Source organism: Marmota flaviventris, chromosome 1 (genome assembly GCF_047511675.1).
Source record: "Marmota flaviventris isolate mMarFla1 chromosome 1, mMarFla1.hap1, whole genome shotgun sequence".
In the NCBI taxonomy this organism is placed as follows: Eukaryota; Metazoa; Chordata; class Mammalia; order Rodentia; family Sciuridae; genus Marmota; species Marmota flaviventris.
In genome coordinates, this window is record NC_092498.1 from 120258271 (window position 1) to 120274465 (window position 16195).

Consider the following 16195-nt stretch of genomic DNA (forward strand, 5'->3'; position numbering starts at 1 on the left):
ATAGGCATTTTATTTTATTCATTGAAGCTATTGTGAATGGAATTGCTTTCCTTATTTCTTTCTCAGTAGATTAACTATTGCTATAGAGAACAACTATTGATTTTGTATGTTGATTTTGTATCATGCTACTTTGATAAATTTGTTTATCAGCTTTAAAAGTCTTCTGGTGGAGTTTTGGGTGATTGATATTTTGACCATGCTTGCCATTTTTAATAGAAAAAGATCTATTGGAACACTGTTTACATTGATGTTATCCCTGCAGGACACTAGATGTTGCTGTGGGTTGGTCTTTGGAAATAAAAAAAAATAATTCAGCTCTTATTGTATTAAAATGTTACTCTGAGTTCCACTAACGTGGTCACTGATGTGTAATAACTCAATATCTGTGACATAGCCAGCTGAATACCCCTGCCCCAGACAAAAGCTCATTTGCATGAATGTCCTGCTCTCCTGAGTACTAGGAATTATGATAGATATGGGGTTTCCATGAAGTGAGAATTCTTGAAAAGCACAGTGTTAGCCTTTTGGTACCATGGCCTGGACTCCTCTTCACACTTCAGGCTCACTTGGATCAGGGGCCTACTTCTGAACTTTGGGTGAGGAGGGCAACACTGACCTCTCATGCCCCATCTCCTCTCCTAATCATTAGGTGTCTCGCCTGTTTTTAGGAGCCACTTCCAAGGCTGTGGTGACTCAGTAATATTTGCTGTCCACCACTTCTTGAAGTCTTGTCTTCAGTGCTGGGAAAGTGTCCTCTGCTTACCATTTCAGCAGGTTCAGCAGAAGACCTGTCATTTCCCCACTTTCTATTGGGTGACACCAGAAGTCAGGTCCTAGAATGTCTGCATAATTCTCTTATACCTGGTATTAAGACAAAGTCAACTAAGAATAAACCTGCTCAAGGTGTTCAGTGGCATATAAGCCATCACCACCATGATGGGTGCAGGTGGCAATGTGACACCCTTGGTTCAAGCCTTAGTGCTTTGCATCTAAATAAAAATTTCTTCTTGTTTGGAGGTTGATTTCTGTCCAGTGTGGACTCAGGACATTTGTTCCCAAGGGTCTATATGGGATGATCACAAACACTTTCCCTCTCTACCCAGTAGTCACTTCAGTCAAAAGTGCCTTTTACTTCCTCAAGGTGTCATCAACACTGAAGCACATTTGGCCAACTTGGAAGAGGAATATTGAGAGAGAGAGGATAAGATAGTTGTGATTCAGGAGCATTTTATCATATGGATAGCAGATGACAGATAACTTATATTTGACAGGCTTTGCTTGCAAAATCGGAAACTAAATACTATCAGATGAAGGTGTATCCTGCATTTCCTGAGAAAGACAAAATGAAAATTAATAAAGAAAACCAGGTAAATCAAATGGGCGCTATCTTAGATCTATTGACAAACCAAGGGAGAATTCCATAATATAATATCCCAAATGACTTAAGAAACAAGTTAAAAATCACTTCTATCAAGCACCAGAAAAAATCTCAACTTGAATGAGTAAATACAACCTACAAACACCAATAACAACTCAAGTGCTAAAATTATGTGGCAGAAAAATTTTAAAGCAGCAATCATAGAATTACTTTAATAAGTAATATAAGGCATTCTTGAAACAAAGAAAAAGCAAAGCTAGGAAAAATTAACTCATAGAAATAATGGAAACAATCAAATGTAAATTATATAACTGCAAAATATACCAGATTAATTTTAAAGCAAATTTGTAGAGGAAGTAAGGAAGAGATAACAGTGCAATAAAAATTCAGATAGTAACACAACTAGAGGGAAGTACACATAATTATTACTGCACAGCAGGTGGCACTGCAGGTCTTCTCACAGGTTGGCAAGGCCTGAAACAGACACTTGTGGCTTATGTTTAATGACCTAGTGGTTCTCACTGGACTGAGTTAGAGATTTTAGCAGGTGTTTCCTCCCATGGGCAAACTCAGAGATCATAACAGTATAAACTCCCTGACAGTGGAGTTGCTCCCTGGGCTTAGCAACTAGAATCTGATAACGCTGGTGATGTTGGTAAAGGGCTCATGTTTATATAAGGCAACAACCAAGATGTGTTAGTAGACCAGCAGCAATAAGATTTAAAACTGCACAAGATGGCCTGGGTATCTCTACTCGTCTTCTTTCTCCTTTCTCTCCTCACTCTGTGTTCAGATTCATGAGGATTTCAGAAACCTGACTTTGGAGTGATCCCTCTGCCCTTTTTCCTCATTTTGAACATGTTTATTTTCATTTCAGGGTTGAATTATCCACCTCTGGTGACTCAGGTGCCCTCACTGACCTTGTCTACAGAAGGGATGCTCATTTTCACCTGTGGCTGCTATTGTCTAACAGTCACAATGATCACTTTTCATATTGGTTCCATCAGAAGCCTAGCCAAGCCTCCAGGCCACTAATCTACTGTACAAACAGGTTGGAAGCATCCAGGGAAGGTCCCACTGTATGTGATGTGCCTTAGATGAAAGCCATAGGTAGGAGGTTGGGATTATGATTGTTTCTCAGGTTCAAGTTCCGGGCACTGACTACTACTTAAGCATCTCCAACATCCAGGATGAGAATGAGGCTGAGTATACCTGTGGTATAACATTTTTGTGTTATTTGGTTAAGCTATGGTGTGACAAAAATACCTGACAAAAACAATTTAGGGAAGAAAATTTTATTTTGGGATCATGATTTCAGAGGCTCAGTACATGTTTGACTCTATTGCACTGGGCACAATATGAGATAGAACATCATGGAAGAAGGACATGATGGAGGAATGCTGCTCAAGCAGCCAGGAATCAGAAGTGGGGGTGGGAGAAAGCAAAGTGGGGGTGGGATAGAGAACAAGAGAAAGCAAGGAGCCAGGGTCAAAATACAATCCAAGAGCACACCCATAATTACCTACTTCTTCCAGGCATGCCCCACCTGCCTAGATTTACCACCCAGTCTGTTCATATTATTAATCCATCAAATTGATAAATCCACTGATGAAGTTGGAGCTCTCATAATCTAATTATTTCACCTTTGAAAATTCCTATATTGGGGAACAGGCTTTCCAAACACAAACTTTTGGGGGGATATGTCTAAATCCAAACCATAGCACACAGGGATCCAGGCATATAGAGAAATGGGACAAAAATGCTTTTCTTTATTCAACTACCAAGGCTTCCCAGAGCTCTCAGAAAGTTTCTAGTGTCCTTAATATTAAAAAATGTTGATTAAAAAATTACAAGGAGAGATTGAGATGCATTCTGATTTCCTGTCAAGAGCTCCCCAGAAACCAGGTTGCTAGGCTGGGCTCCTATGAAATGATATGTAGGTTTCTAGTAATGATGAAAATGCTACAATAGATCATATTTCCCCTTGTTGATCTGTTGAATTGTTAGTACATGGGGTACAAGGACATTCTCCTTTCAGATTTAAGCACTGAGACTTAGGGCACATCTCATTGTGATACACTAAATTTATTTTGAATGACCATGCTTACAAGATAGTTTAACTTCCAACTTAAGAATTTGGAATTTTATCAACATGTTAGAGATTATTTTGGATAAATTAGTGATAGAGGTGATGAAAATTTTTAGATAGTGGGAGGAGAAACTTTAAGCATTTTGGCTGCTTATACATATTTTTCTCAGATATTTAGTGCTTGGATTTTGGCAGTAAGGAACAAGGAAGAGGATTCAATGCCACCATAGGAAGGTGAAAACTGATATGCAATAATCTACAAAAGAGGTAGGTAGAAGGAAGAGCTAATAGGGCCAACATTTTTGGTAAATCTACATTAGCTGCTTGTAGTAGAAAGTTACTCTCCAGAGCAAATGTGCCAGGTCAATAGGCTACACCATATAGTCTGAACGTGTGGTGGGCTATACCATCTATGTTTGTACCCTATGTAATGTTTGTGCATCAATGAGGCATTGATCAGCATGCATTTTAGCCATTAAGTGACACATGGTTTTGGTTATAATGGTCAATTTTATGGTAAGATAAAGATAATTTCCTTTGCTTGTGAAAGCTCTACTATGTTTTACTTCCTCCACAGAGGGTAAGTTCTTGATATAAACATTTTTAACTATTTATACTATGGATATATTAATATTATTTAACTATGATTGTTTTTTTAAGTTTACCAAAGATGCATTTTTATGCAGATTTTCTTTTCAAAATCACTTTGCTGAGATACAAATTCCCATGGCATACATGTGAAGTGTACAATTAAAATTTTTTTCTAATTAGTTATACATGACAGTAGAATGCATTTTGGTTCATTGTACACAAATGAAGCACAGCTTTTCATTTATTTTGGTAGTATAAAATGTAGAGTTGCACCATATGTGCAGTTATACATGTACTTAGGTTAATGATGTCTGTCTCAGTCCACCATGTTTCCTACCCCTATGTTCCTTCCCCTCCTCTCCCTCACCTTTGCCCAAAGTTCATTCTTCCCTTTCTCCCTGCCCATCCCGCATTATGGATCAACATCCACTTACTCAGCCTTTGTTTTTTGGGGGATTGGCTTACTTCATTTAGCATATTATACAACTCCATCCATTTACCTGCAAATGCCATAATTTTATTCTCTTTTAATTCTGAGTAATATTCCATTGTGTATATATAAACTGCAGTTTCTTCATTCATTCATCTATTAAAGGGCATCTAGGATGGTTTTACAGTTTAGCTATTGTGAATGGAGCTGCTATAAACACTGATGTGACTGCATTGCTATAGTATGCTTCTTTTAAGTCTTTTGGGCATAGACTGAGGAGTGGGATAGCTGGGTCAAATGGTGGTTCCATTCCAAGTTTTTTAAGGAATTCCATACTTCTTTCCAGAGTGGTAATGCCAATTTGCAGTGCCACTAGAAATATATGAGTGTACCTTTTCCCCTAATCCTTTCCAACACTTATTATTGCTTGTATTCTTGATAATTGCCATTTTGACTAGAGTGAGATGGAATCTTAGAGTAGTTTTGATTTCCATTTCTGTAATTACTAGTGAAGTTGAACATTTTTAATTATATTTGTTGATTGATTGTATATCTTCTTCTGTGAAATGTCTGTTCATTTTCTTAGCCCATTTATTGATTGGGTTATTTATTCTTTTGGTGTTGAGTTTTTGAGTTCTTTCTATATCCTGAAAATTAGTGCTCTGCCTGATGTGTGTGTGTAATAAAGATTTTTCCCATTCTGTGGGCTCTCTCTTCACATTATTGATTGTTTCTTTTGCTGAAAAAAGCTTTTTAGTTTAAATCTATCCCATTTATTGATCAATTTATGGAACATATAAAAGAATGTTCATTTAATGATTAGGTGGATAATATTTGCTTTGTGTCATTGAAAGGTCATAGTAAAATTGGATCTATGCAATACCTCTGACTGACTTCAGTATCTGAGCTCCAGAAGTCCTTGAGTTTCTCAGCTAGAAATGTCCTTGGGCTCCGTAGCTGCCTAGGTGTATCACAGTCCTGCTTTCCCAGTAAAAATGCACATTGCTTTGCAGGATGGAGTGACTCTCTTAAGACCCTTCCTATAGCACACGTACAACTACTTCAGCTATGCCTTTTTAAACACATTCTCATACTCTACTATTTCTTTGCTTACAAGTTTCCTTAGGAAATTTTGCTTTATTATTCTTGATGTTGTATTTTACACACTGAATGATAAAGTTCTGTTTCTTTTCACTTCATCATTGTATTCAACCTAAATAAACACAAAAGAATTTAGTATAGATAAATATAGAAAGAAGTTATTTTAAATTCTATCATGTAAAAGGTAAAATAAATAAATAAATAAATAAATAAATAAATAAATAAATAAATAAATCAAGCAAGCTTTGAAATGTTGTAGAATTGAAAGAGAGGCTGAGAAATTTGTTGATTTTTTCTTCTTTTAATGAATGAGCTCAATGCAACGAACTTTCCTCTTAGCACTGCCTTTATGGTGTCCCAGAGATTTTGGTATGTTGTATTGGAGTTTTCATTCATCTTTCTTTCCAGATATGGAAAACACATCCTAAAATTCTTATAAAAATTTGCCTCAAAGAGACAAAATAATATTGAAGAATAAGAAAGCTTGAGTTATCACCCTTTGTAGGTGAAAAACATATTGCAAAACTGCTGTATTCAAAACAATGTAGCCCTGGTGTGTGTGTGTGTGTGTGTGTGTGTGAGAGAGAGAGAGAGAGAGAGAGAGAGAGAGAGAGAGAGAGAGAGAGAAAGAAGAAGAAGAAGAAGAAGAAGAAGAAGAAGAAGAAGAAGAAGAAGAAGAAGAAAAGAAGAGAGAACAGTAGGATAGAATAGAAAGCCTAAAACTAAGTTTTGCCACATATGGTAAAATTCAACAAGCAGGCTAAAAACAATCAATGGGGAGAAGAAGCAGTCTCCTGTATAAAAGGTTCAGGGAAAATTGGATATTCATATGTGAAAGAATGAAGCTGGGCCCTTAACTTACACCATGCATTACAAAAATGACTCAAAAGGAGTTAAATACTAATTTAAGAGCTAAAATTATAATACATGCATAAAATTTTCATAACACTGAATTTTGCAATGATTTCTTGAATATAGTACTAAAAGTACAAGTAACTTCAATAAAAAATAGACAAATAAGACTACATTGAACTAAAAACTTTTATGCATCACAGAATCTAACGAACAGAATGAAAAAGAACTTAAAGAATGTGAGAAAATAATTGAAAATCACACATTTTGGGCTGGGGCTGTAGCTCAGTGGCAAAGTGCTAGCCTAGCACGCGTGAGGCACTGGGTTCAATCCTTGGCACCACATAAAAATAAACAAATAAAAGAAAGGCATGCTATCCATCTACAACTAAAAAAAATTTTGAAAAATTCTATATCTCAAAAGTAAGAACACCAAGAAGAAAAACACAAATAAACTTATTTGAAAATAGACAAAGGACTTCAATAGACATTTCTCTGAAGATGATATATAAATGCCCAGATGCACATAAAAATATGCTCAGCACACTTATCATTAGATTACCAAATCAAAACCAAAACAACATATCACCTAATATTCAGTAGAATGGCTATTATAAAAAAAAACAGAAAATAACAAATGTTGGCAAGGTGCAGAAAAATTGAAACCTGTATGCTGGATAAGAATACAAAATGGTGCAGCATCTATGGAAAACAGTACAATGGTTCCTCAAACAATTAAAAATTGAATTACTATATGATTTAGTAATCTCATATCTAGGTGTATATCCAAGAGAATTAAAGCCATGATCTTGAAAACATATTTATACACAAATATTCATTGCAGCATTATTCACAATAGCCAACATGTGGAAGTACTCTGAACGTCCAACAATTTAGACTGAATAAATACATTAAAAAAGGTAATAAGTAAATTATTCAGTCTTAGGAAGGAATTCCTTTTACATATAACAATATGGATGCATCTTGAGGAGATTATGCTAACTGAACAGACCAGTTACAAAAAGACAATGAAGGGCATATTCCACTTATATGAGGTGTCTAGTCAAATTAATAACACCACAAATTAGAATAATGTTTGTCAATGGCTGGGGGAGAAGATTGTAAATGGGGGGTTGTAGTTTAATGGGTATAGAATTTCAGTTTTGCAATATGAAGAGCTTCTGGAGATCTTTTACTTAACAACTAGAATGTACTTAACACTCCCGAATAGTACACTTAAAAAGAATAAGATGGAAAAATTTATGTTGTTTATTTTTAAACAAAAATTAAAACACAAAGGATGCTAGATATGAGGGGACCTGTTGATGCTTGGGCTGGATATGGAGTGCAGAGATGGCAATCTGTGTGTGTTAATGTGAATAGCAGCAAATAGCATCTGCCCTTTTACTCACATTATGCTGAAAAGTAGCACACTCAGCTATTTGGAATGTTTGCCACAAACTACAACCACAGTTTATAGTAGCACCAATGACAGTAGTTGTGAAGGTATAACCAATGGAAATCACAGAGTATGACATCATGTTGGTCACAGAACCACAAAATACTGTTTTTTAAATTATACTTCAAAATTGCTAACTGTAATCATAATAAAGAGGCTTGAATTTGGCTTAAGACTATTCAACACAAAAATAAAAGTAGTAATATTCAAATGGTCCACAAAATGGGAAACATCAAAAATATAATAGACTCTTCTCTCTTCCCAATAGATGCAACTGATCACCAGTCTTGTGGATCCTTTTTCCAGACACCATTCAAATTAATTTGATCCTGTGGACATTTCATTCTAGTTTTATTTAAAATCTGCATGACATCTATTGACTTGGGACTCTAGTTAAATTGTCCCTGATTCATTCTCAGACCCACCCTTTCATACCTCTTTACTCCTTCTCATCTGGCAGTATCTTTTTGATGGTGAAATATGGTCTCTGATTCCATGGTTCCTCCTCTTCCTGCCTGAAATTTGGGTCTCCTTTCATTGAAGGGCTCACAATATGGTCTCTTCTGGAGAAGGAAGAGCCCTTGAACTTTATTTTCTTCTAAAAGAATTGATTCTCACTGTGATGTTCATCATCTCCAATAACATGGAGTAACTCAAAATTCATTGATCATAGTATTAGCCCTTGGCCCATCTATATAGATATGAAGTTTTCCATGTATAGGGAGCATAGAATGCTGTGCAAATACCCACCCAACCCCCACACAGTGACTGTAATCACAAAGTTTGGAGGTTTGGGAAGGCAGGACCCCTGAACAATCTACCTGCTCAGGCTTGCTCTGTCTCTCCTATCCATGAGAAGGTACTGTGATCTAGGCACCCACTTGGTGTTCCCCAGTTTCTTGCATATTTCCACCTCTCTTCCAACAGGAGTTCCTGTGTCTTCCTAGTAGTAAAAATCAGCTTCCTTCTTACAGTCCAGGAAAAAGTTTTAGGAGGGGCTTTCATAATATTAAGAAAGGGGAAATTTTGAACAGATAGTCCCCTATCCTAAGGATTATGGCAACAGTTTTAGTAGAATTGGTGAGCGTCAACCTGGCTGAGGGTCAGAAAAAAGAGGCTAGGGCATCTTCATTATGGCTGGATTCTACTTCTCACCCTCCTTGTTCACTGCACAGTTGGCTGCCAGCAGAGGGAGAGCACCAGAATGTCACCTGCAATAATGACCTCTCTCTTTTCCCTGGGTACTCAATCTACCCTGTCCTTGTGGATGTAGTCTCTTTTCCTCCTTCCAGGATCTTGAATTGAGGTTGTACTCATCCCCAATCTGTGTCAGGATCTCTGTGCTAGAAGATTACTATCTCCTGTACCTGTAGTAGTAGCTGCATGGAAAAGAACTGTATGTACTGGTATCAACAGCACGTAGAAAGTGTCCCTACCCTCCTGATCTACTAGTATGATGAAACACCATCTGAGGCTCCAGATTGGTTTTCTAGTTCCATCGATGGCTCCTCCAACTCTCTCTCTTCATCCATCTCTGGGCTGCAGCCTGTGGATGAGACTGACTACTAATGCCAGTCTGGTTATGACAGCTATAGGATTCAATGCTCCACACCACAGGGGAAGTAGGACAAAAACTGTCTCCACTCCAATCTGGTTGCCCTTTTCTGTCACCTGTTTGAATTCTAGAGTTGGAATTTTCTGTTTAAGGGTTTATCTTATTTATTCCAAAAGAATTTCTCTTTTGATCTCATGGTAAATGATCAACTCATACCTTTGCAAACATTTCAAAGAGAAGATTAAGTTCAGTTTATGATTTTTGAAGCTTGGCACTATTATAAGTGTGATCTGGTTTATTCCTTCTTTTGGGTGCTATTCTATGCATTGTAGGATGTTTAGAAGCATCCTTGACCTCCATATATGATGCCAGTAGTACCTACTTTCAAGAGGTGACAAAGAAAAAGAAATCTCCAGACATTGCTAAATATTCTCTGGGGAAAAATCACCATATTTTGAGAACTGCTAGGTAAAAAGAGTATGGTCTTAGCTTTTAGGTGACTGTTGGCTTTGAATTCCTTCCAAAGGGATAAAAAATACCTGGGAATAAACTTAACCTTGATCTTAAACTTGTACAAGAAGGGAAAGTATTATACACTGAAAATGAAAAGAAAAAGCATTGATAAAAGACATTAAAGAATGTGTAAGTAGAAAAAAATTCATGTTTATGGATTGGAAAACTTAATATTGTTGACATTTCAAAACTACCCCGTGGAATCTACAGCTTCTATACCACCTTTAAAAAATTCCACTGATATTTTTTTCCATAAAGAGAAAAATGAATTCTAAAAATTCATATGGAATATAAATTACACTAAATAGCTGACATAATAATGAAAACAATGCAGGATGTTCCATTTTTGCTGTTGTCAATGTATTTTTGCAAAGCTACATAATTGAACCAATGTTGTACCCACGTATATAATGACAGGTAGAGAAACTGAATAGATTGGAGAGCCCAGAAATAAACTCTTGCATATATGGTCAAACGCAACAAAACATGTCAAAACCACTTAATTGGTAAAAGACAGTCTTTTCAACAAATGGTTCAGAGAAAATTGAATATCCACACTGAAAAGAATGAATCTGAACCCATACCATATACCATGTATAAAAATTGGCTCTAAAAACTTAAATGTGATACCTAAAACTCTAAAACAGAAGAAAACATTAGGAGAAACTTTCATAACACAAGATTTGGCAATGATTTATTGTATATTAAAAACAAGCAATAAAACAAAAATAAACAAATAGGAGTACACCAAACTTTCAAACTTCAGTGCACCTTTTAAACCAACTTTCAAAAAATAGGAGTCGGATTGAGTATGAGAGGAACTCTTGAAACATGGGCTATGGATATGGGATACATAGATGTCACACTGTGTGTGTGAATATGAAAATGAGAAAATACCACCTGCATTTTCTCTCACCTGAGCTAAGAAATGATGAGCCCATCTGCTTGGAATGTTAACCACAAAGTACAGCCATGGTAAGTAAGGGGATAGGAAAAGGAGTGGAATGAGAGGGACAGTAGCACTAATGGCAGAGGTTGTAACTGTACTACCAAAGAATGTCAATGAACTTTCCATAGAACACAATTTCCAAACATTGTTTTTTTTTCTTTTTCTACATCAGAATCATCTAATTTAATTGTATATCACCTGAATAAATAGGTTCAAATTTGCCTTTAGGCTATTAACATAAAAATAAAAGTAGTATGACCTTACTTGTTCAGAAAATGAAGAATTTTACATTTATCTTCCCTCTTCCCTCTTTCCTACTCAGAGAGTCAATTGATCACAAGCCTTTTGGGTTCTTTATTCAGAAAGCTTTCAAATACCTCAGGTCTTATTGACTTTTTAATTTTTATATCTTACTTCAAACTTTTATAGTACTTACTGATTATATACTCTGAGTTAATTTCCCTTGATACATATTCACTCCTTCCTACCTTCACAGAGTGTTTCTGTCTGGCAATATCTTCTGATGTTAAAATATGGTCTCCAAGCCCAAGTTTCCTTCCTTTTCCTGCCTGAATACCTGGGCGTCCTTACCACAAAGAGCTTACACACAGGTCTCGTGTAGTCCTTCCTGAAGAAGGAAGAATTATCTCCCTTCAAACAGAGCCCATTCTCCTTGTGATATTCATCAGCTCCAACAGCACAAAGTAAACCAATAGATCTGAAGCAAAGTAGTAGCTCTTGGCCTAGATATCTTGCTTAGACATGAAGATGCAACTGGACAGCAAGCACATAATATTCTGCAGAGATTCCAAGGACATGTGGCTGGAATTGTGAGAGGCATGCCTTGGGGACAGCAGAAATCCTGAGAACTAGCACCCACCCAGGATTGACATGTCTCATTCATTCACCAGAGGGCACTGTCTTCCAGGCTTTGGCTTAGCTTTTTCCTGTTTCTCTGACCCTTCAACCCACAGGAGTTCCTGTGCACTCATTTGAGTAAAAAAACAACAGCATCTTGTCTCTCTCCAAATGGAGGCCAGACTAAGTTTGAAGGACTTGCACAGCCTCCAGAAAGGGGAACATTTGCATGAGATCCCCCACCCTGAAGATCAGAGAGACAGATAAGAAGGTTAGGAGAGCCCTGAACTGTCTATGTGGCTCAAGAAGCAGAGTTTGAAGTTGTCTTCACCATGGCTTGGTCTCCACTTTTCTTAATCCTGCTTGTTCACTGCACAGGCGAATGGATGAAGAGGGTTCTGGGAGGGTGCTGAATGTTACCAGAAAGGATGGCAATGTGTTCACTCAGCCCCAACATGTGTCGGGGTCTCTAGGGCAGAAGGTCACCATTTCCTGCACCCGTAGTAGTGGAGACATTGGGAATAACTATGTGTACTGGTACCAGCAGCACCTGGGAAGTCCCCCCACTCTCCTAATTTACAAGTACGATCAAAGACCCTCTGGGATTCCAGACCGGTTTTCTGGCTCTAAAGACAGCTCCTCCAATTCTGCCTCCCTGACCATCACTGGACTGCAGCCTGAGGATGAGGCTGACTACCACTGTCTGTCTGGTTATGACAACTATTACTCACAGTGATTCAGATATATGGGGAACTGAAACAAAAAACTCCCCAGAGGATCTTCATCCTGGGCCAGTCTTCAACCTAGGGTCTGTCTTGTGTTTGAATGCTAGAATAGGAATTTTTGGTCCAACAGTCCCTGTATGTTTTTTTTTTTTTCAAAATACAAATTTCTCCTCCTATGTCTTGAAGGATGACCACCTAATCCCTCTGCAATCACTTCATAGAAAAGTTTTACATAAAATACTCAGAAATATTGAGAACAAGGAGTGAGTCATTCCTTGTTATGGGAGCTGTTTTGTGCATTTTAAGACATTGAGAATCATCCTTGGTTTCCATGTATAACATGTCAGAGCAAACTAGTTCTCAAGTTGTGACCAAAGATCTCCAGACATTTCTAAATACTGCATGGTGAATGAAATCACCCCAATTTTACAATCTATTGGGTAAAAGAGATTGTTCCTAGCTTTAGGAATTTGTTGGTTTTGAATCCTATTTATGCCATTTGGTTTGGTGTAAAGATGTAAAGCTAGATACTTTATCTATCTGTGCTTCTGATTGTTAATTTGACATAAAAAAACAGTTTCCATAACTCAAGAACTTGTTTTAACAGATGAATAATATTCCACACATCATAAGTTCAGAGAACCTGTTACCCAATTTTGTCAAATCTACCCTCAGATAATCAGAGTGTGAATCACAGTTTTTTTGCTTAAGTATACAATTAGTTTTTTTAAACATTAAGTTTATTAAAATTAGCTCATCTATCCTCATTTTTTGGCTGAAGAAATTTATCAAGCATGGGATATAGAGATGGAGAAAAATAACAAGGTCCTATACTCTTGAAGTTTGCCTTTTAAGATGATTATAAGAGAACAGATAGGAGCAACATCAAAACTGAGTGGATTTTATGATCTTTTACCAGTGAATCTGGGTTCAGATTTTGACTCTGCCTCTATTGGCATATTCTTTACTGTCACTAGGCAATGGAATTTCTACTAAGGACAAGTGGTTATTTGTATGTAAGTTATTTTTATGCCAGTTAAATAAAATTTAAAATTCTGTCTCTTTCACTCACATTAGTTGAATTTCAACTGCCTCATGGCTATGTGTGACTAATAGAAATTATGTTGACAGAGAAAATATAGAATATTTCTGCCACAACAGAAAATTGTAGTGGACTATCCCAATTACACAGTTCACTTAATTTTTACTTAACTCTGCTCTCTCACTTGTAAAATGAAAACATTTAAAACTATAAAAACAACCCCAGAAGATGGCGGCAGGAAGGGAGTGAGCACCCCCCCGTGACCTGTGCTGCTGCGCCAGCAGGGTGTGAGTTCAGAACGGCCGGATGCTGTATTGTCAGGAATATTCAGCAAAGTTGGTCTACATGGAACCTGAGGCAAGAGTTTGAGAATCTGAGGGCATGGACATGGCTCAGAGGCGAGGGAACCTGAGCTGCCCTGTGCATGGAGGTACTGGGAAGCTGAACAGTAACCCCCCGCAGCTGGAGGTTGGGACTTAGTGAAGAAACGGCCAAGGTCCACCCTCCTTACCCGACACCCTGGTGCAGAAACAGGCAGCCACCATATTGGAGAACTGACATCATCAGCGTTTGGCAGATCGGATTGCATGGCAGCAAGTTTGGCAACAGATCAGGTGTGTGACCCCCAGCCCCCCTCCACACAGCTGGGATAACTCAAAGAATCTCTTCCCAGCTCTCTGTGGGTGTGAATATCAGAGCCCAGGGAAACTGAAAAGGCACCTTACCTCCAACTCCCTCTCCCCCCAGGGGCAAAAACGGAAACCTTTCTTGCCAGCTCTCAGGGGGCATGGCCATCAGAGGAAATCAGACAGAACAGGTTGCTGGTTTCCAACTCCCGCTGTCCACAGCCATGATGACTGGGTGAATAACAAACAAAGAGAGAGCCCAGTTGTTCAAGGGAGCAGGGCATCCAGGAAACTGCATGCCCAGAGTGAAAGTAGAACTGTGGAGAAGTGCCCCAGTAAGTGGGGCCTGGCACGGATTGCTTCCTACAACCTGAGGGCAGAGATGTAGCCTGGAAAGACAACTCCACCTACTGGAAGAGAAGAAAATAGAACTCTAAGAGTGCATTTTTTTGTTGTTGTTTCATATATATATATATATATATATATATATATATATATATATATATATATATATATATAATTTTCTTTCTTTACCAAGCATTACTACTTCTACTACAGGTAATTTACTAAATGCAAATAGGTGAATGTTTCAGGGCTTTCTATAGTGCTCCTAAGTACTTGATACCCCCAAATACTCCTGTCTATTCTCCTGTTAATATCCCCTTCATTAGAGCTATCCTCCAAAGTAGCTAAGATATACTAACCCCCATATCATTACATTTTTCTACGTAAACATAAAGTCCTAAGACCAACCTCAGTTCTCTATATGCCATCAGAATCCGTATGCCTTTTATGAAACTACTGAATTTACTTTAAATTACAATTAAACCCAACTTCTCTAGACATTGTATCCCATCACAAAGGAGAGATCTTGGAGCTATACAAAACCAAAACAAATTTATAGGAGAAGATAATAACGCAGCAGTCACACAGAACTAGATAGAAACATGAGCATCATAAAAAAAAAAAAAAAAAAAAAAAAAAAAAAACCAAGGAAGAAAAGGAACACAAACAGTGCAGGATAGCTCAACATTACAAGAGATGCTAGACACAGCAGAGAGATTGTCAGATAAAGATTTCAAAATATACTTGCTTCAGCTGGTATGGAGTCTTAAAGAAGACCTTAGACAGCAAAGGCAAACAATGAAAGATTACTTGAACAATGAATTACATGATCAAATCCAAGAAGCAAAAGAACAACTCTACAGGGAGATTGAGGTTATACAAAAAAAAAAAAAAAAAAAAAAAAAAAAAAAAAAAAAAAAAAACAGAAATCCTGGAAATGAAGGAAATTATAAACCAAACTAAAATCTCCAATGAGAGTATCACCAGTATAGTAGACCAAGTAGAAGTCACAACATTAGACAATGAAGACAAAATATATCATATCAAAAAGAGTAAAGTCAACTCAGAAAGGCTGGTAAGAAACCATGAGCAAAACATCCAAGAGATATGGGATATCATAAAAAACAAACAAACTTAAGAGTCATTGGGTTTGAGGAAGGTATAGAGGTCCAAACCAAAGGAATGAGCAATTGTTAAATGAAATAATTTTAGAAAACTTTCCAGACATGAAGAATGAAATGAAAATCCAAATCCTAGAAGCCTACAGGACTCCGAATGTACAAAACCACAAGAGACCCACACCAAGACACATAATGAAGATATACAACATACAGAACAAGGAGAGAATATTAAAAGCTACAAGAGAAAGGAGACATATTACATTTAGGGGTAAACCAATTAGGTTAATGGCTGATTTTTCATCACAGATGCTGAAAGCTAGAAGATCCTGGAACAATGTATTTCAAAAGCTGAAAGATAATGGGTGCCATCCAAGAATATTATATCCAGCAAAATTAAGCTTCAGATTTGACAACAAAAATAAAAAACCTTTCACAATAAACAAAAGTTAAAAGAATTCGCAGCCAGAAAACCAGCACTGCAAAACATTTTGAGCAAAACACTACATGAAGAGGAAATGAAAAATAACAATGACAATCAACAGTGGGAGGTTTGCTCAGTAA

At 37.3% G+C, this 16195-nt stretch overlaps 1 gene segment (V, D, J or C); it reads left to right on the forward strand.

Moving 5' to 3' along the window:
- Positions 1 to 12157: 12157 nt before the first annotated feature.
- LOC139705245 (immunoglobulin lambda variable 6-57-like) lies at positions 12158 to 12511 on the forward strand. The segment is given in 1 exon segment: positions 12158 to 12511. A coding segment is annotated over 1 exon segment (354 nt).
- The last annotated feature ends 3684 nt before the right edge of the window (positions 12512 to 16195 follow it).